The sequence below is a fragment of the Myotis daubentonii genome, chromosome 6, assembly GCF_963259705.1.
Source record: "Myotis daubentonii chromosome 6, mMyoDau2.1, whole genome shotgun sequence".
Taxonomy (NCBI): Eukaryota; Metazoa; Chordata; class Mammalia; order Chiroptera; family Vespertilionidae; genus Myotis; species Myotis daubentonii.
This window is the reverse complement of record NC_081845.1, coordinates 94,938,796-94,958,338: the sequence shown is the minus strand read 5'-3', so window position 1 is coordinate 94,958,338 and position 19,543 is coordinate 94,938,796. Positions and strand designations below refer to the sequence as shown.

The 19,543-nt window shown below is 50.6% G+C and overlaps 1 protein-coding gene across 3 annotated transcripts in view; it reads right to left on the bottom strand.

The window, feature by feature from the left end:
• The window catches only part of LOC132237449 (DLA class II histocompatibility antigen, DR-1 beta chain-like), an 85,850-nt gene extending 76,715 nt beyond the window's left edge, over positions 1-9,135 (bottom strand). For all 3 annotated transcript variants that reach the window (XR_009453532.1, XR_009453531.1, XM_059701955.1), the window contains exons 1-4: positions 8,930-9,135; positions 3,568-3,837; positions 1,178-1,459; positions 403-513 (exon numbers count right to left, since the gene is read on the bottom strand). Coding sequence is in view for 1 of the 3 variants with exons in the window: in XM_059701955.1 (XP_059557938.1) it covers positions 403-513; positions 1,178-1,459; positions 3,568-3,837; positions 8,930-9,029 (763 nt within the window). In the remaining 2 variants the exon portion in view is untranslated. The remainder of the gene's footprint in view (positions 1-402; positions 514-1,177; positions 1,460-3,567; positions 3,838-8,929) is intronic.
• Positions 9,136-19,543: the final 10,408 nt, after the last annotated feature.

The window sequence follows — 19,543 nt, the reverse complement described above, 5'->3', positions numbered from 1 at the left end:
TAAGTGTGTCCCCAAACACAGGGTCCCCGCCCAGGCCACCTGAGCTTCTCCAGCAGCACCCCCACCCGCTGACACCAGAGCAGGGACCAGAGCAGAAGCTGAGAGCAGTGGCCCCGAAGCCCTCACATCCAGTGTCATTAGTGACTGCAGGGCCGGCTCCTCCATGTACGCCAGGATCTGCACCCAAATCTCCGTGGGTGTTAACCCCTCTATAACCCCACAGCCATGACTCCTCATCTCTCCACCCTGAGAACCGGGAGCTGGTTATTTCTGCATTTCCAGGGAACGTGAGACCGACAGGGAAAGAGAGGCTTCTAAGGCGTTGCCATACCCAGAGCTCACCCAGGAAAGCCCCAGTTCTCCCCACCATCTCGGGGCCTCGGCTGCCAGCAGGCTCCTCACCTTTCTGAGCCCTGAAGTAGATGAGCAGCCCCGCCCCGAGGAAGAGCAGCCCCAGCACGAAGCCCCCGGCTCCACTCAGCACCTTGTTCTGTGCGGATCCAGACTGGGCCCCTGAGAGAGAAGCTGGTTTCAGTGGGTTTTGGCCCAAACCAACTTCTCTAATGGAGACCCTGGGATTGAGAGCTTGGAAATGGGGGGTGGGTGTGCGGGAAGGTGCTACACTGGAAGAAGCAGAACAATAGCCATTTCCAGGAAAGAGACTGAGGTCACACTGAGCAGGTACAAGGCCCAGGCACTGGCCTCAGGTCCCCTCACTCCCCACCCAAGGCCACTGCTTTGGCCTCTGAGGCTGCGGAGCCCGGGGCTGGTGACCTCCAGGACTTGGCCCGGGTGACAGAGCCGCAGACGGCAGAGCAGACGGGGCTCTCCCACGGCAGGAAGGTCCCCACGCTGTGGAGAACACACCTCTTCCCAGATCACAGTGGGCAGCTCAGCGCAGGCAGAAGCACTGCCCAGCCCGACAGAGGATGGTGCCCAGGGCCAAGGAGCACCATGAAGGGGAGAGTGTGGGGAATTCAGAGCAGGGCAGGCATGGCGGCCTCCCAGGACTATGGGTGTCCACAGAAGCGATCACAGGGCTACCCTGTGGCCTGTACTGAAGGAGAGACAGAGCAAAGGAAAACGGGGTGTGGGGAGAGGGGACCCTGACCCTCAGGGACAAGCAAAGGCCCCTGTGGATGGGGGGAGAGGCGTGTGAGGTCAGAGGGCGTCTCACTCCATTCCTCGGTGACAGGGCTGGTGCTGCTGGGGTGCCGCACTTGGCAGGTGTAGACCTCCCCGCTCCGGGGAACTGTCTCCAGCATCACCAGGGTCTGGAAGGTCCAGTCCCCGTTCCGGATCAGGCCCGTGGACACCACCCCAGCCTCCTCTTCCTGGCCGTTGCGCAGCCAGCGGACCTCAATGTCACCCGGATAGAAGCCGTTCACGGAGCAGACCAGGAGGTTGTGGTGCTGCAGGCGCTGGGCCTTTGCAGGATACACGGTCACTGTGGGCTCAGCTAGGACAGAGAAGGCGGAGGGAGATGTGAGCAGGACAGGCAGGCCCTTAGTTGCTCTGTTTTGGCCTCATCTCCAGTCCCAGGCTCCAGGCCCAGGCAGGCCCCCCTCCTACCACCCTGTGGCCCCACAGGAGGTAGTGCCATGAGCCTTAAAACTCTGCCTACAGCCCAGGCCACTGGATTTGAGAGACGTTTAGTAAATTTGGGGGATCTTTCATGTCTTGAAACAGTTACTCATTGTTGAATGAAGTGTTTACAAATCTTTGTGAGGCACAGAGTGTGTGAGTTCCAGTGTGATTTCTGGGGCAGGGCTGCCTGGTCACTGGCTGATCCTGGGGGATCCTCTCTGCTCAGCTCCTCACCTGCAAAGGGGGTGATAATACTAACTCACCGCTTAAGGACGTATGAGGACCAATGGGCCTGAAATATGTACAACAGTGGCTGGAACATAGCCGTCACTATATGTCAGCTGTTTATCACATATGGAGAGAGAATACAAGGAGAGCAGAGGGAGAAGCTGGGGAACAGCTTGGGGAAGGTGGGACTCAGGGTGTGAAGTCCTGGGAATGTGATCACACCTGAGAACACAGAGGTGGTTCCCCTGGAAACAGGAAAGACAGGTGACTCCCTAGCTCCGGGGGCTGAGTCCTGAGGGAGACAGAGGAGCAGGGCAGCATCATTGTAACACTGACAGTGACGCTCACTGAGCAACCCGCTACTTCTCAACAGAAGCCGGTCTGTTATTGGGATACCTGTCATTTTATAATTGTCTCTCTTTTCAAGTGGCATTTGAGCTCACGGCAGGGTCTGGGACTCATTAATGCATGTACTTGGTGCCTGAGACCATGCTCAATAAAGACAAATTTTGCGGAGGAGGAGGAGGAGTAAAAAGTGGAGGAAGAGGAGAAGGAGGAGGGGGGGGGGAAATAGAAGAGGAGAAGGAGGGGGAAAGATTGAGGAGGAGGAGGGGCCTGGGGGAAACATTTTTACTGCACCCCAAAAGGGTAGATTAAGATTGGTGGTAAATCATTGCTAGCAACTTCTGAGTGTATTCATTACCTTAAAGATGTTTAAATTCTTAACATGGAAAGCAATAAAACAGAATGAAAACACAAGGCAGGAGCTCGAGAAAATGTTGAATCAATGTTAGCAAAGTGTCCATCTGGCTGCCTATAGCAGTGGTTGGCAAACTCATTAGTCAACAGAGCCAAATATCAACAATATAATGATTGAAATTTCTTTTGAGAGCCAAATTTTTTAAACTTAAATTATATAGGTAGGTACATTGTTATTAACTTAATTAGGGTACTTCTAAGGCTTAGGAAGAGCCACACTCAAGGGGCCAAAGAGCCACATGTGTCACGCGAGCCGCCGTTTGCCGACCACGGGCCTACAGAACCCGGAAAATCACTGAGAAAAAGGCCCGGGGATGACGGACAACAGGCCATACCTAGAGCAGGAACAGCCATTAGCCAACACGTACGTGAAAAATGTTCAAGAACCTTAGAAATCAAAAAAGGATAAATTTAAAGTAAAAAACAATTTTTCACCTGAGTATTCGGTAATATTGAAAAAAATTAAAACAGAATGCAAAGTAGTTTGTCAGAACTCTAAACAGTTAACATGTAATGACTTAAATGCTGTCAGCCTGTGTAGATGTGACATCAGTGTGTTAAGTAACACAATTACAATCAGACCCTGGCTCCCCATCACCCCCTCTGTAAACACAGGGCACTGAGGGGGAACAAGACACTGAGACCTGAAAGGAGCTCAGAGAGGCCAGAGGTGCCTGGAGGCCCGGCCCCTCACACCCAGCCTGACCCTCTGCCCAGGGACAGGCCTGTGCACCCAGCACCCCTATTCCAGGGCTCAGGGTCAGGGGGGGTTTGGCCAAGACAGACTGACTCCCTCCTCCCACCTCCCCCCCTCCCTCCCCGCTGCTCCCCAAGCCCTCCCCCGACCTGATAGGACTGGGCACCCCTGGAAACGCCCTACACAGGACAGGACCACAGGCCCCTCAGGGTGCTCCTCACAGCCCTGTGTGCGCACCTCCCCGCCCCCACTCCACCCCTCCCACCCCTTTCCCTCCTCCCTCCCTCCGCACTCACTTTGGCGAGGCATCCAGAATCCCTCAGACAATCTGTAGTTGTATCTGCAGAACGTGTCCACCGAGGTCCGCATCCGCTCCAGTTCGCCCTCCTGGCTGTTCCAGGCCTCAGCGTCTGGCCGCCCCAGCTCCGTCAGCGCGCGGAACTCCCCCACGTCGCTGTCGAAGCGCACATCCTCCTGCCCGTTGTGGATGTATCTGTCCAGGAACCGGACCCGCTCCATCCCCTTGGAGAAATGACACTCAGACTTGGCCTGCTCCAGGAAATGTGCTGCGGGGACAGGAAGGACCCGTCACGCTGGTGAGAGAGGATGGCGACGCCGCCCATTGCGGGGCTCCCAGGCGTGGGGACACAGGACCTGGCACCCCCACTGCCAACGCCCAGGGCCCCTCCTCTGGGGCTGGGAGGCCGCAAGGCAGGGAGACCCCTGGGACCCTCAGCCTCTGGGCACCCACTGGGCTGCCCCGAGGGCTCCGGGCTCCAGGCTGGGGAGTACTTGTGCCATCACCTCCTCCTCCTAGACGCCCCGGTCTCACCTCCAGCCTCTCCCTTCCCAACACCCGCCTCCTCCTGTCACCCCCTGGGCATGGGACCTCCTGCCAGGCCCCAACTGCCCTGGGACCCAGGCAGGTAACCTGGCATCGCCCTCTGCTCTGCAGCTTAGAATTCACCAAAGTGCCCATCACAGCCCATCCACAGGCACACCCACACAGGAGGGAGATGGCAGGAAAGGGGCGCCTGGAGCAGGGACCACAGGGTCCAAGTTCCATCAGGGGCGGGGCCAGGGCCTCTGAGTGACAGGATGTGGGGCATGGCCCCTGTATATGGGGGAGGGGGCACATCTCAGATGAAGGCAATGCCACCTGCAAAGCCTCAGAGAACCCATGTGCCTCCTGGGAATCCAGAGAACAGGCTCTGAGCCCAGACAGTGGGAGGGACGGGGCAGGAGCCTGGAGGAGGCGGGTCCTGAGAGCCTGGGGTGAGTTAGGGGGGCTTCTACTGCATGTAAGAGAAAGCACTGAGGAGGTTCAGGGGGTTACACCCTAATCCCAATAGGGCGCCCTCTCTTTCCTGCATGTCCAACCCAGGAGGCGCAGAGAACCAGATCACACCTGTGGTTAAAGCAGGTGGTGGATGGAAGCTCTGACCCCATCGCTGGTGTGGAGAGAGTCCCTGCAGAAATGCGAGGCCCTGACTGAGGACAGGGGGCTCCCCATGATGCACGACTCATGGAGGAGAGACGTGGAAGGTCAGCAGAGATGAGTGACAACAACTCATGACGTTTTGACAAATATCGCAGAAGGCAAAGTAAAAAGGAAGGTTTTAAACTTCAAGTGATTGAATGGGTTCAACGAGAAAGTGGTGAATTTATGTAACTGTCTAATTTTTTTTTCTTAATAAACCGTGAAGAGCTGCATTGGAAGGTGCGTGTGTATAAAGTGTGAGTCTAGAATTTTCAGAAACAGCCGGTGTCCAGCAGTGTTCTCACCCTCACACTATTGACGTTCGGACCAGATGACTCTGTGAGGTTGGGGTGGGTGTTCTGTACACAGTGGGCTGCACACGGCTTCCCCACCAGCTGTCAGAGACACCCCCGTGTGACAGCAGACATGGCTCCAGAAATTGCCAGAAGTTCCTGGTTTGGGAAGAGGAAGGGGTGGTGAACCGTCTGAAAAATCTGGGGTGAAAAAGCCACTGTTGATTATGCAGCAGCTGGGAATGACAATGAAAATTTAGCCAATATTGTGTCTGTGGAAAGGCATGGTCTATATGACATGTATGTTCTTTAGGAATCTGGTTCCAGTGCAGACTACTTTTCCAGGAAAATAAACTTGTTCAGGACCAAGATCTACCTGTTTCTTTGCCTCGCCACCCAATCACCGAGTCATCATTTATACTCCACATCGTCTTCTTTTGTAATCTCCCGGCCACTGGCCCACTGCTTGTCTACAGGAGCAGCTACAGCCACGGCCATTTGATTCCTGTTCAAAGTCCCAACTAATTCACTTTCTACCTGCCTCCTGCTCCCAGTAATACCAGGAGGCATCAGGGTACCAGCCTTGGCGGGATGTGGACGCTCATTTCTACAGGCAGGTCCCTCAGAAGGGGAGCAGCTGAGATGACTCCCTCACAGAGACAGATTACAAACAGGAGCAGGTCCCAGACTTTAGGTCGAGACCTTCACGTAGAAATGACGGCAGAGGGGAGGACACTCTGGTCAGACCAGGTCTGTCTTACTTTTCACAAATTCTCTAGCACCTTCCTGACACATGAGAAGCTGAAAATAAACATGTGTGAGTTGCTGTTCACTGTAGCCTGTGTGGTGAGCACTGTCAGGCCATGCTCATGGGCCCAACTTAAAGATAAAGCAAATAAATATATATATGATTCCCAGTTACACTGGAATTTCAGATAAATAATTGTTGTTTCTCTGAAATTCAGCTTAAAGCTGGCTCCTGTATTTCCATTGGCAACACAATCCCAGCTGCTGATCAAATCTGAGGGGGAGGAGGGCACTTAAACTCCCTTGTGTTCCTCACGTGCCCACAACAGTCTGTACATAGTGTAAGCCCATATGGAACTTTTCAAGGTGTAAATGCAAAATGGATGTAAATTCCTCCTGTATATTGGAACTGGCAGCCCTTGCACCAGCTGCCCCCAGCACTGAGACACACGCTGGACCATGGGACATCAGAAATCTCAGCAGCAAGTCAGACCGAGCCAAGCCCCTGTTCACAGTGGGGGTGGAAGCCCAGGCTCTAGAATGAGGAACCTAAATTAGAACATGAGCTCCCACTGAGTCAGATTGTACACCCATGGGCCTTGTTCTTTATTTCTAAAATAGATTTACTGATACTGTATTCCTCACAGGATAGTGTTAAGTGTGGGATTAAATAGTGATTCTTCCTATTGCTGATCATATAAGCAATCAATAAATAACTTGCTATTTTAATTCTTATAACCCCTAAAAATGCAGGGTCATGAGATCTTTCTATTCCTTAACTTTCTAGAGAAAATAATGTCTTTATCAACATTTGGCAACTGTCTTTGATCAGTTTTATCACTAAATGTCATTTGGACACAAGGACAGACACATTGGTCCCTGTATAATAACAGGATATACACGCACCTAATATGAAAGGACTGTGCTGATGTAGAAGAGAGGACTTTCTAGATACTGTGATCTAGACTATGTCACCTGGCTCTACAACTAACCATGTGACTCTGGGTAAGTTGCTTAAACTCTCTGAATCAGATTCCATGGGTGACTACAGTTGTAATTGCTGCAGGTGAGACAGGACGGTTATGAGAGTCACACACTCAAATGCAGGCCTGGTGCACAGTAACTGCCCCATGTGACGCTGCTCCAGGCCGCAGGGACCAGATTTGTCTTGTCCATGACTCCACCCTCCTCCCCAGGTGGTGACTGTCTGCTCTGGGTCACTAATAAACGGTGGCTATGGAATTGGTGGCTTTCATAACCAGTCACCTCTGCCTTCAAGGTCACTCCAGTGGCTCCTCGCTGATGACTGAGCATCTCTGGTTCTCGCGTCCCCCAGCTTCTCTTCCGGCTCCTTTGTTCTTATGCTTTAGGTCCCCTGACTCCCTGAGCCCAGCGCACAGTCTCCCTGAGGTGGCTGCTCGGAGGCACCTGTAATCATCCCTCACGTCTTCAGCTCCTGTCCTCCCTTCAAACGGTCCAATCAGTTTCCGTCTCATCCATTCACTGACTGCGAACTTCACACCCACCAAACCCAGTGCTCACTGCTCTGCATGCTCTCACTTCCCTGCCTCCTAGTGGTTCTCATCACACCTGGCCACTCCCTTCTGGAAAAATCTACTTCCCCTCACAGCCCTGCATCACCTTCTCTTGGTTTTCATCAACACACTGCACCCCTTCTCAGTCGCCTCTGCTCTCATTGGCCCTTGGTCCTCTAGGCTCAGCCCTTAGCATCTTCTCATATTCTCTCTCTCTCTCTCTCTCTCTCTCTCTCTCTCTCTCTCTCTCTCCTTAACTTCCCTGGAGTTTGACACAGCACATCTGTCAATGACACCAACACAATCACCCCTGCCCTGGCCGGCCATGAAATCCAGGCTCCTGTGTTCAACTGACCTCTTGGCAGCTCCACATAAATGTTAAAATCATTCAAATTACTTCTTACACAGTCTTTCCTTTCTCAATACACAGCTCCACCAAGTTTATTCAAATTATTGAGGATAAATCCTTAGGGATTGTGACTCCTTCCCCATTTCATCCAGGAGTCGTAAAAATATCTCCCCCAGATCTGCTCACGTCCCCTTTCCCGCTGCCTTTGCCGCTCACACTGAAGCCCAAGCCCGTCACCTGGGCGCTCTTCCATGCTCCTCAAGGGCCCCCCGACTCCTCTTGTGAACCCCGCAATCCAATCTCCCCTGGTAGCTGGGATTATTGTTTTTAATGAATATAGGTGGGCTCCCCTATAACCTTCAGCAGTTCACACGTCTCTTCAGATAAAATTCAAACTTCTTACCCACCCATTAGGCCCCAATATGATGTGTCTCCCGTCTTCCCCAGCCTCTTCCTCTGTCAATGTCACTCCCCAGCTTGCTCGCCTGCTGCAGCCCCGCTAGCCTTCCTCCTGCTCCTTCAACACGGCGAACACGTTCCCACACTCTGGCCTCTCCTCTCCCTCTCCCTGGGACACTTGTCCCCTAGATCTTCACAGGGTGGCGTCTCTCATCATCCAGGTCTGAAGTGTCACTTCCTCAGGGAGAGCTCCCTTAGCACTTGAACTGATGTCAGGTGAATCCATGCTCTCTGTCCCATAACCCTGGGGTATTTTTTTAAAGCATTTATTGCTCTGAGTTTTTTCTTTCTTAAGGGGCTTAGGAAGAAAGGAAAGGAGATGGTGGGGAGGCCCCTGGATACATCTCACATAGTAGGGAGAGGCACCAGCATCACAGATTCTGCTGAGGACAGAACACAGGGTCCTCAAAGAGAGACCCTCTAATTCCTTTTTATTCCCCATAAAATGCCAGAGAAACGTTCCTTTTGGGGATAACTCAATACAATAAATGGAGCACTGGGTGGGAATTAGTCTGAGATCATTATTTTCTCAATCCTCTCTAGGCTCTGATGAAAGCTGACAGGAGACTGGGGAGATTTGACTGGAGGCAAGGTGAGAAGAACAGCTGAGATACATGGAGCCCCTTGTACATCTCATATTGGCGAGCACCAGCCCCTTTTGTGGTGGAAAGAATCGGGATCCATATGATAAAGGCAGGTGGTCACTGAGGAAAATGCCACCATTTTGGACACAGTGACAAAGCTAATTCCCTTTCTTCCTCCCCCCACAACAGCCCACCCCCAAGGTGCACTTACGTGGAGTGTCCCTGGCCTGAGCCAGGGGAGGGCTCAGTGCCATCAGCATCACCATCAGAGCGGCCACCCAGGAGCCTCCGGGGAACCGCAGACACACCATGCTGGAGCTCAGAGAGGACAGGGGCAGGGAGCAGGGGGGTCTCACTCAGTGAGGACCGTGACCCTTCTCCACCCACATCCCCAGAAACACCAACTGAGGAACTCATTTCTTTTTTCAGGATTGGGTCATCTCAGTACTGAGAACCATTGAGCATCAGAGATGAACAACATCATCAGTTGCTGGTCAGAGATTCAGTAGGCAGTTCCTCTTCTGAAATTTAAAATTTCCTGCATTAAAAGCATTGCTTTGATTTAGTGCTTTGAAGGTTTGGTCTGGTTGTGTCAGAAACACTGTGTTGGGCCCTATTGTGAGGCAGCTCTGCGCTGTCGGTGATGAGCACACAAGTTGGAGCCTTTGGGGAGCATTGGTCTCTCTCACTGCAGACAGAGCTGTTTTGCAAATGGATGAGTGTGTGTGCTGGGAGCTGAGAGGATGAGGGAGGTGATTGCAAGTTAGGAGGCCTTCAATTTTGTTCTTTTTAAAAAATCTTTAATGTTGAAAGTATTACATATGTCTCCTTTTTCCCCATTGACTTCTTCTAGCCCTCCCCTGTCCCACCCCAACCCAAGCCCTCACCACTCTATTGTCTGTGTCCCTGGGTTATGCATACAGGTGCACAAGTTCTTTGGTTGATCTCTTCCCACCCACCCACCATCCCCTACCTTCCCTCTGTGCTTCTATGTCTCTGCATCTATTTTGTTCATCAGTTTATTTTGTTCATCAGATTCCACATATGAGTGAGATTATGTGGATCTCACTGATGAGCAGGAGTGGCTTGTCTTTCTCTGAGGGGCTTATTTCGCTGTTGTCCCTGAACTTAGTGCTGCAGATTTGGGGAAATGACTTAGCCTCTCACAGTTAAAGCCACTGTGATCTTCCAGGTGTTTCAATACTGGGAAAGACTGTGATTCTGGGTACACCTCATGGAGCAGCTTCCTTGTTAACTAATGATGTGACAGGCTTGTAGCTGCTGATTGGAGAGTATAATTGGTGACTCTTTACAGAGGGGATATGTCACTCACTGAAGGAAAATAGAAGTTATTTTATAATTTAACCTGAGTGTAAAGGATTTTCAGGTTTCTCTCCAGGTCCTGTCACTGAGCTCATGGCCTCTCCGGAGCACACTTGGAGAAAGGGGCTAGAGGAGGCGATCTGTGTGGGATGGAGGGAAAGTGCCTTTGGACAGCACTTACCCCACCAGTGTGATCAGGCCAACTGTCCAAACCAAAGTGTGGAAGGGACTGGGAGACTGAGAAGGACTCAAAGCCAGCCTGTGGCCCAGCAGCTCTGCGTTAGAACAGCTAGTATTTCATGTGAAAAGCATTCAGTTCTTTCATCCTGGTCCCCATTAGGATTTTCTCATTTTCCTGGGGGCATGTCCTCTTATTTAGTCAACTGCTCTTGCTTTATGCTATGAAAAGGTAGAAGAAGACATTGCTAATGAAATTATTATAGAATGTTCAGGAAATGGAACTTAATGGGAAACTAGGAAGTACATCCTTTGATGTCATCATGTGATTTAGAGCATCTAGTTCTACGTTAGATCATCAGCACATATTATACTAACATACATGTGCCTCTCAGATCCTCAGTGGACTCGAAAGGACAGCTGTCCATTGAAGTTCCGTGTTAATTCTCACGCCCCAGTTCTGACTCGCAGTCCTCCATGTGCCTGCATGTGTCTAGTGACAGGATACTAACCATGCTGTAGTGAAATGACTGCAATTGAGGGGGTGAAATGGAGGAAGATGGTCAAAAGGCATAAACTTCCAGCTACGAAATACACAAGTCACCAGGATGCAATGCACAGCTACGAGGGCAGATCTTACAGCAGTGGTTCCCACCCTTTTTGGCCAGGCCCCACCTAAGCTTCTCTAAACCCTGATGCCGCCTCCCTCATGACAGAGGATTCCTATTGTTCAAAAAGTGAGCTCCTATTCACGTGGAGGAAGCCTGAAAGGCCGTTAACTTGGTCTAAACAAGCTTCCAAAGAACATGGCATCCATGAAAGAGAAAAATAAAAGCATGAAAGGACAGTTGAAGTACTGAGGGAAAAACCACTAAGAAATTGTTTAAAAAAATAATATGAAGTGATATGAAAAATAGCAAGTAAAGTTTCAAAACATAATACTAGTAGACAACTGAAATGCATAAATATGTCACAATATACATTTATATACTGTACATGAGGCCCCTAGAACCATGAAAATAAAAAAATTAGCTGTTAATAACTCATTCTCAAATGTCTGCCTTTAAAAATCAAATTTCTCCCCTGTGTGGCATGTGCTCCATGTTGGAACCACTGTCTTAAATGTTATCATCACTAGAAAGAGTTTAGTAACTATGTGTGGTATAAATGTTCCCTAGACTTACTGTGGTGTTCATTTCTAATATATACAAACTAGAGTCCCAGTGCACAAAATTCATGCAGGGGGAGGGTATTCAGTCAGCCCAGCCTGCACCCTCTCCAATCTTGGATCCCTCGGGGGATGTCTGACTGCCAATTTAGGCCCAATTCCAGGGATTGGGCCTAAGCCGACTGTCAGACATTCCTCTCACAATCCGGATTGCCTGCTCCTAACCACCCGCCTGCCTGCCTGCCTGATTGCCCCTAACTGCCACCCCCCACCAGCCTGATGACCCCTAACCACCACTGCATGCTGGCCTGATCACCCCCAACTGCCCTCCTCCTGGCCAGGTCCCCCCCAATTGCCCTCCCAGCCGGCCTGGTAGCCCCTAACTGCCCCCTCGCTGGCTTGTTGGCACCATGCAGCCTGATGGTCAGTCTTTTGGTAGTCCCTCACTAACCCCCCTGCTGGCCTGGTCACTGCGTGCAACCTGATGGTCAGTCCTTTGGTTGTCCCTCATTAACCCCCATGGTGGTCTTGTCCCCCAATACAGCCTGCTTGTTCAGTCATTTGGTTGTCCCTCACTAACCCCTCTGATGGCCAGGTCACCCCATGCAGCTGGTGTGTGGTTCTTACTGTTACTGTTCAGTTGTCCATCTGGTCGTGAGGGCCCTGGCTTTATATATATTTAGAATATCCAATCTTTATGTGACACTAATATAATGCCATATGTCAATTATACCTCAATATACAAAGTGAGTAAAATTTATTGAGCGATTTTGAGCATTTTACTCTGTAGCCAGGATTATATGGGGACTTTCTTTGCACCAGATTTTTGTTTAACTTTCACATCATCTCGGTGAGCTAAGTGCCCTTCGTCCCTACAGTTGGAGAGAATAGAGTGATGGCGGTTGAGGGAACTTTGCAAGGACACAGGCAGTAAAGGTGCCCTCCAGGCTGAGCTCAGCGATGTGGTTCAGACCGACACGCTCAGCCACTGCACCCACCACCTCGCATTCACCTTCTGAAGGGACTGTTCCTCCAGGAAAGCACTCCCCTCCCTCACTCACAGATGTGCACGCCCACACGCTACTCCTCTCAGTGAGTGACCACATTGCCCATAAACTGAGGCGGCTGCAGCGGAGCAACTCCAGTTCCAGGGCAAGATGCCCGCCTCACCATGGTCCCCTTCTCTGGAAATGACAAGGTTTGTATTTCTCTTATGTAACCACACCCAGAGCTCCTGCACACACCTTCCCCTTCTTAGAGACAACAGTGCTCCCAATTCCTAAATCCAACCTACTGTTCTCATCAGGATTTCAGGATTTTCAGCATGTTAAGTGCAAATTAGACCACCTGAAATCAGACCAGAAAGTGTGTCTCACTTACTGTGGAAAATATGTTTCTGTTAATATGGAAAAGTCAGAATTTCTTGGCGAGGTTGGGAAGAAATCGCTCCTGTTCCTGGATTTTAGAACAAATCCTGTCCCTAGACCCCAGTGGTAATTCAGTGCTGTGGGCAGTTGTACAGAGGCAACTAGGAAAATATCACTTTTAATTTAACAAATAGACAATCATAACTGACTCAAAATTCCATAATCGTGATATGTGACAATGTGGGAAAGCCATGCTAAGGTCCACATTAGATTTGGATGAAAAAGAATGGCAAACACAGCAATTCTATATGAAGAAAACACTGAGATGTAGTCAGAGAGAACATATCAAATGTGTTTATACAAATATGACATACATTTACAAATCACAGCAACTTATTTTTAAAAAGAATGGACAGCCCTGCTGGTGTGGGTCAGTGGTTGAGTGTCGTACTGTGCACTGAAAGGTGGCCGGTTTGATTCCCTGTCAGGGCACATGCCCAGGTTTCGGGTTCAGTCCCTGGTCCAGTGTGTACAGGAGGCAACATATAATGTTTCTCTCTCACATCAATGTTTCTGTCTCTCTTAAATCAATTTTTTTTTTAAAAAAGAGAATGTATCAACAACTGTGGCTTAAATTCTGTATGCTGTCCAGTTATGTGAGACAAAACTCGCTGCTTTTATATCTCACACTTTTCCTCAGAGCTGACTCAGTAGAAGCAGAGTTCAGGTAAAGCAACGTAACAGCTGCCCCCTCAGGGTCAGTCCTACAGGTGGGCCCCCAGGCCGGACCTCCCACTGAGCGGGAGGGGAGGCAGCCCTGCTCTGCTCCGCAGGAAACTCGGGGTCCGTCCTAGGAAAAGGCCTTTGACTTGGTTTCTGGGGGACAGTGGTTGTCAGTTCAGAAGACGTACAGTCTCTGGGCTTCACGCTCGGGGCCACAGCTTTGTGTTTAAGGAAAATGCATCACAACATCTTGGGAAGAAATCAGTAAAATCAGAAGCACAGATTTTTAAAAATATATAGTTTTAGTTGCTTTCAGGGAGGAAGGGAGAGGGAGAGAGACATAGAAACATCAAATGGGGGGGGGGGTTCAAGCCTGAAACCCGGGCATGTGCCTGTCCAGGAATCAAACCTTGACCTGGTTCATAGGTCGATGGTCAACCACTGAGCCATGCCGGCCAGGCCAGAAACACAGATTTTTGTGGAACAACAGGCAGCTTGCCATTGGCAGCATCATACAAGGTCTTGAGTCCTGCTTGTGTCACACCATGGACTCACTGTGCGAAGCCTGAAAGGTTGAAATACACCTGGGAAACGGGCGTTTCGTGGTCAGCACAGGGAGCCTGGAGTGTCTGCCTCATGTCCGAGTCATCTCAGAACATTCTCGTCGTTTCCAGAAAGCTCCCACCGCTAATTGGAACTGAAAGTGAGAAGCAGGTTATCGGTCCCTATAGTTAAGGGGCAAATGGGTAGACAGGGCCAAGGTCTTCTTACCATGGGAGACACGTATCCGTGAGGGAAGGCCGTGCCACGGACAGGCCACGCTAGTTCTCAGCACGGCTGGCAGCCCTGCCCGGTGAGAGGCAGCGATGTCCCCCGTAGGGACGTCAGACGGACCCGTCTTCCCACGAAGCCGGTTGGCAGGGCTTCCTCGGCTTCTGAAGTCCATTCCCTGACCTCACTGATCTGCGCTTATGACCCTCAGCCCAGCGCGAGCTTTAGACCCAGAGTGTGTGCAGGGAGGGCCCAGGGAGAGAAGCAGAGGGAGCTCACAGGCCGCCCACTGTGCTGTCAGCAGGCATTTCCCTTCCCTCTCTCTGACCCAGGCCTGTGGTAACCGTGTCCTGGAGAAGAACCCAACTCTGCATCCAGCACAAACACCGGCCACAGGGTTTTTCAAAATTCCACCCTGTGTTCCACCAGCCACTGCCCATGATCCCAGGTCTGTGCCCGCAATGTTGTTTCCTTTATTCAAAATAAATGATAAAATATGTGCCAGTGATTTTCGGATAGTCCGTCCTTATGGAGAAGGAAGTTTCTCCTCAGGAGAGTAAACTGTCTAATACTCCCTCTCCCGGGGCGAATGGGCTCCCCCACAGCCTGGCCCCTCTTCCTCAGGTGCCGGGAGCACCGTGCCACCCCACAGGGTGATGTGGAGACCACTTGCTAATCACTGCAGGGTCCCTATTGGGCCACACGGGTTACAAAAGCAAGACAAAGAGCAAAATGGGGCGCTATTACACTGGCATCGGGACAGGCTGAGGATGACCTGGGGGCCTAGGATACCCTGTCAGTCTCATGTTCCCGAATTTGGGACCCGACCTTAAAGAAAAAACTTTTGGGGGGATCTGGTCAGTAGTTAATATAACAGCAAAGGGGACAGTTCACGAGTAATTGCCTACACTATCGCCTGTTTGACTCAGTGGATAGAGCGTTGGCCTATAGACCCAAGGGTCCCAAGGTCAATGGGTTTGATTCCAGTGAAGGGCATGTCCCTGGGTTGCAGGCTCCTCCCTGGTCCCTGGCCCAGGTCATGGCTTGTGCAGGAGGCAACACATCGATGTGTTTCTCTCACATCAATATTTCTCTCTGTCTTTCCCTCTCTTCCACTCTCTCTCAAAGTCAATAGAAAAATATCTTCATGGAAGGATTAAACAAAATAATACTAAAATAAAATAAAAAAGGATAAGAAACTCCTTTAAACATTATAGGAATAAGCATTTATTGGAATGCTTTCTAACAGCCACAACGGAGGGCAAATGAGGACGCAGAATGTGAGGCGGCTCCAGGAGTGCGCACCCCATGGCCTTTCCCATGTCTAAGCTCTGAAATCGCAGCCCTGTGACAGGTCAGTCCCACAGGCACTGGGCCTGCCACAAGGGAGTGCCCAGCAGTGTGTTCAGTTTCTCCCTGAACAGAGTGAACACTGAGTCCTTTTAACTGTCAGCATCCCCTCAGCTGTTGTGGATTCGTTGCAATATCGTTCCTCCTACCCATTGTCTTCGTCTATAGTTTTTGTTTTTTTTAATATATATAATTGATTTTCTACAGAGAGGAAGGGAGAGGGACAGACAGTTAGAAACATCGGTGAGAGAGACACATCGATCGGCTGCTTCCTGCACGCCCCCCACTGGGGATGTGCTCACAACCACGGCACATGCCCCTGACCAAAATCGAACCTGGGACCCCTCTGTCCACAGGCTGACGCTCTATCCACTGAGCCAAACTAGCTAGGGCCGTCTATAGTTTTATAGCCATGACTCAAGGCCTCCAGGAACTCTCTCTGGCTGTGCTCCCACGTGGGCTGGTCCCGGGAGTGCTTACCTGGAGGGGCTGCCAAGGGGCCTCTGGCTACTCGCTCTGTTCATTAAGGACGGTCACTGCCAATCGTTGAGTCGGAAGCTGATGCAGAGACATCGCCTACATTATTTCAGTCTTTCACTTTGGCTCAATGGTCTCTCCTCTCAACAAGTGATGAGTGAATATGCATCTTACAAGCTTCACCCCTGTTATAATTTATAGGGTGCTTTGTGGAGAATAAAGTGATCATGTTGAGTTACAAAAGTGTAAAAAATTATCAATATATGAATGGTTGTGACGGACCATTTCAATATAAAAAGTGAAGTTAAAACTCATTGGCCCTTTTAAACTCTTTTGGAGAAATAACATAACTTTCCCTTCCTGGTTCAATCCACCCCCTCAAATAATCTGACGTCCACCAATAGACTTTCCCCCTCTTTATGCAAGCGATACTTTAAGAGTTTCAGCTAACAGCCGGGTAAGGTTAGTTTCCTCCCTTCATGTCAATAAGAGAACAGACCATCAACGTGCCAGTGGCGTGTGGCAGCCTGAGGCTTGTCTAACTGCCTGGAGCTGAGGTCACAGAGAACGGGCAGGGCCTGACCCTGTAACCAACACCCACACCACACTGTCCAGCTTCCTTACAGGGGGCTCACTGTGGTCCTAGGGCATCTAATTGCCTTTCAAAGAAAGTGCTGCCTTGTTTCTCCTCCCATGTGCCCCCTTGTCTGGCTTCTGAGGAATTTTAGAAAGTCAGGTTTCAGGACTTGGCAACAGAAAATGAGAGACACAGAGACACTGTGCCTGGAACTGCAGAGGCCGCCGGGAGCATTTAGCTGAGGGAGGTAATAAGGAGGTGGTGGGGGACCGAGCTCAGAGAGTCCTGCGAGGATATTGGGAAATGAATCTATACACACTACAGGGGAAGGAAAGGGTAACATGGAAAGTGGCATCAGTGTCGTGAATTAAATATATTTTATTTCGTATTTGAGGGGCAAGCGGAAGAGTGAAATTACTTTGGAAACCACTTCTGGCTGCGGGAGGGGCTGGAGGAGTGTGAGTATCATATCTGAGACGGTCCTCTCCCACCATCAGCCACGCTCACCTCTGAAAGGGCAGGTCTGCAGCTGCAGGCGGGCTTATGTCCTGCTCGCACACTCCTAATTATTCCAATGGACATACATTACCTGATGATTGAACCACCAGTAACAAAAGTTCATGGACAGGATCAGGGAGGAAATATTAGTAACAAATAGAAGCGAAGACAATAGAATGTCTGCATGTATCTCACCATTAGCTCTGAGATTCCTGGGGACCAAGTGAAACAGGGACAGAGGTGGATCCTGAACTTGCTCTCACCTCTCCAGGGAAGCACAGTGGTCCCTCAAGGGGAACTCATGCTCCCAGTTAACATCTCCCGAGTCTCTCTGAGTCACAACAAACCACACACGATTGTTGAAGAGCCACACACCTGTGTTCTAGGAGTCATGGAAACACCTAGAAATGGCTACATCTTGTATGACCCTTTGATGGAAGGCAGCCTGTGACAGGACAGTGTCACGCAGTGAGGATGGGACCGGAGCTCTGTGTACCCTCCCCTGCGCTCTCACAAGCACGCTCAGCAGGAGCCGTGGCTGCACCTGAGCCATTGAGTCAGAGCCCTGCCAGCAGTGCCAGCCGTGCGATGGTGAGAGGCTTGGCATTGTGGCCTCCACACCCACAGGACGGAGCTGAGCGCAGAAGGAGGAGGAAAGGGGCCGCCTTCTCACGTTTGCGCCTCATCTAAATCCACAGGGAGGACCATTTGCCACCCATGCTGACCACAGGTAGTTGGTTGTTCAGATTTATGACAGGTTTACATACTTCTATGTGAATTCCTGTGCTGCCAGGTGGTGTTTATGTGTAATATCAGGGGCACAGAGACAGGTAATTTGTAGGGAGTTCTGTTTCCATCTCTTGGTGGCCGACATGGGATGTGGAATTTTATACAAGTGATAAATGTCTGGTATAGTGGTGCTTTGGGGACATGTGGCTTCAGTGGAGCGAATGCTAGAATCGCTTCCATGTCTCCGCTGCCGGGTAGCTCCGCTGGTTAGAGTGTCGTCCCAATACGCCATGGCTGCAGGAGTGACCTTCAGTCGGCACATACAGGAAGCAGCCAATGGGGGCATAAGTGAGTGGACAACAAATCGACATTTCTCTCTCTCTCTCTCCTCCAATCAATCATTTAAAAAAGTGCTTCCATGTCTAAGCAAAGAGAACTGCCTGCACAGTGGCTGGTCCTGGCGGGAGCGAAAGGGTCCCTGGTCACAGGCACAGGCGTGGCTGTGGGTGTTTAAGTGGGACCCACCCAGGGCTGGGCAGGAACGGGGTCCCAGGACAGTCCATGCTGCACCCCCTGTGCCTGTGACTCGCAGTCTTGGTGTGCCACCTGTGACCGCAGCTGCAGGGGGTCCCTGAGCCAAGACCCGGCCGACCCTGGAGAAGGGCAGAGCGGTTCAAGTCCCAGTATCTGCCAAGTTCCCTGCTGTTGGCTCTCATCATTTCTGCTGCCCCGTTTTATTTATGGTCCTTAATGCTTTAGGCAGCCTAAGGCCAATGTGCAGTGATGATGAGCGGAAGGAACTGCTTGCCACCCATTCCTTCACGTTTATCAAACAGCAGGAAAACACAAAGAAAGCCCATGTCTGTCACTCTTCTTAGGTTCTCTGCTTTTGTGACTTTTTGGCGACTTGCCTGACATGCATGTGTTGTAAAGTTCCCAGGGAATCCCTTGTGATGCTGGCTGGCTTTGTGTAACGTCTTACGGAATTTTCAGGCACAATCCAGACCTAATGGTGAAGGACATGTGTATTAAGCTCATGTCAGTGGAATAAAGTTTGTGAATGAACTTTTCAACCACGTCTGCAGCTTCTCATGTCAATTAGTCTTTTGGTTCTGAAAGTTTACTGAAGGAATTTGCACATTTTTGGAAATTTCTTCCTTATTCCCTCTTGGCAGGTAATTGGCCTTTTACCAAGTTTAAATACAAAGTTTATCATAACAACAAAATGCTAATAACTTCTCCTGTTCCCACTCTGGTCCCATAGTACACTGCCCCCTGGCCAGCCCCCTGGGGGAGAAAAGTTGGGATTTTTTTTGGTTTTCTTTTGTGTGTTTTTTCCCCGGTGGTGGTGGTGGTGTGTGTGTGTGTTGGGGGGCGGGGGGGGGGGGTCCATTTAAAATTGTAATATTAAAACACACACACACACACACACAAACACTTAAAAGCCCTACCCAGTGTGGCTGAGCAGATACAGCGCCAGCCTGCAGACCCAAGGGTCCTGGGTTCCATTCCAGTCGAGGGCATGCACCTTGGTTGCAAGCTCTTCCCCTGCTCAGGCCTGGTCAGGGCTCCTGTAGGAGGCAACCAATCGATGTGTTTCTCTCACACTGATGTTTCTCTCTCTGTCTTTCCCTCTCTTTTCCACTCTCCCTAAAAATCAATGGA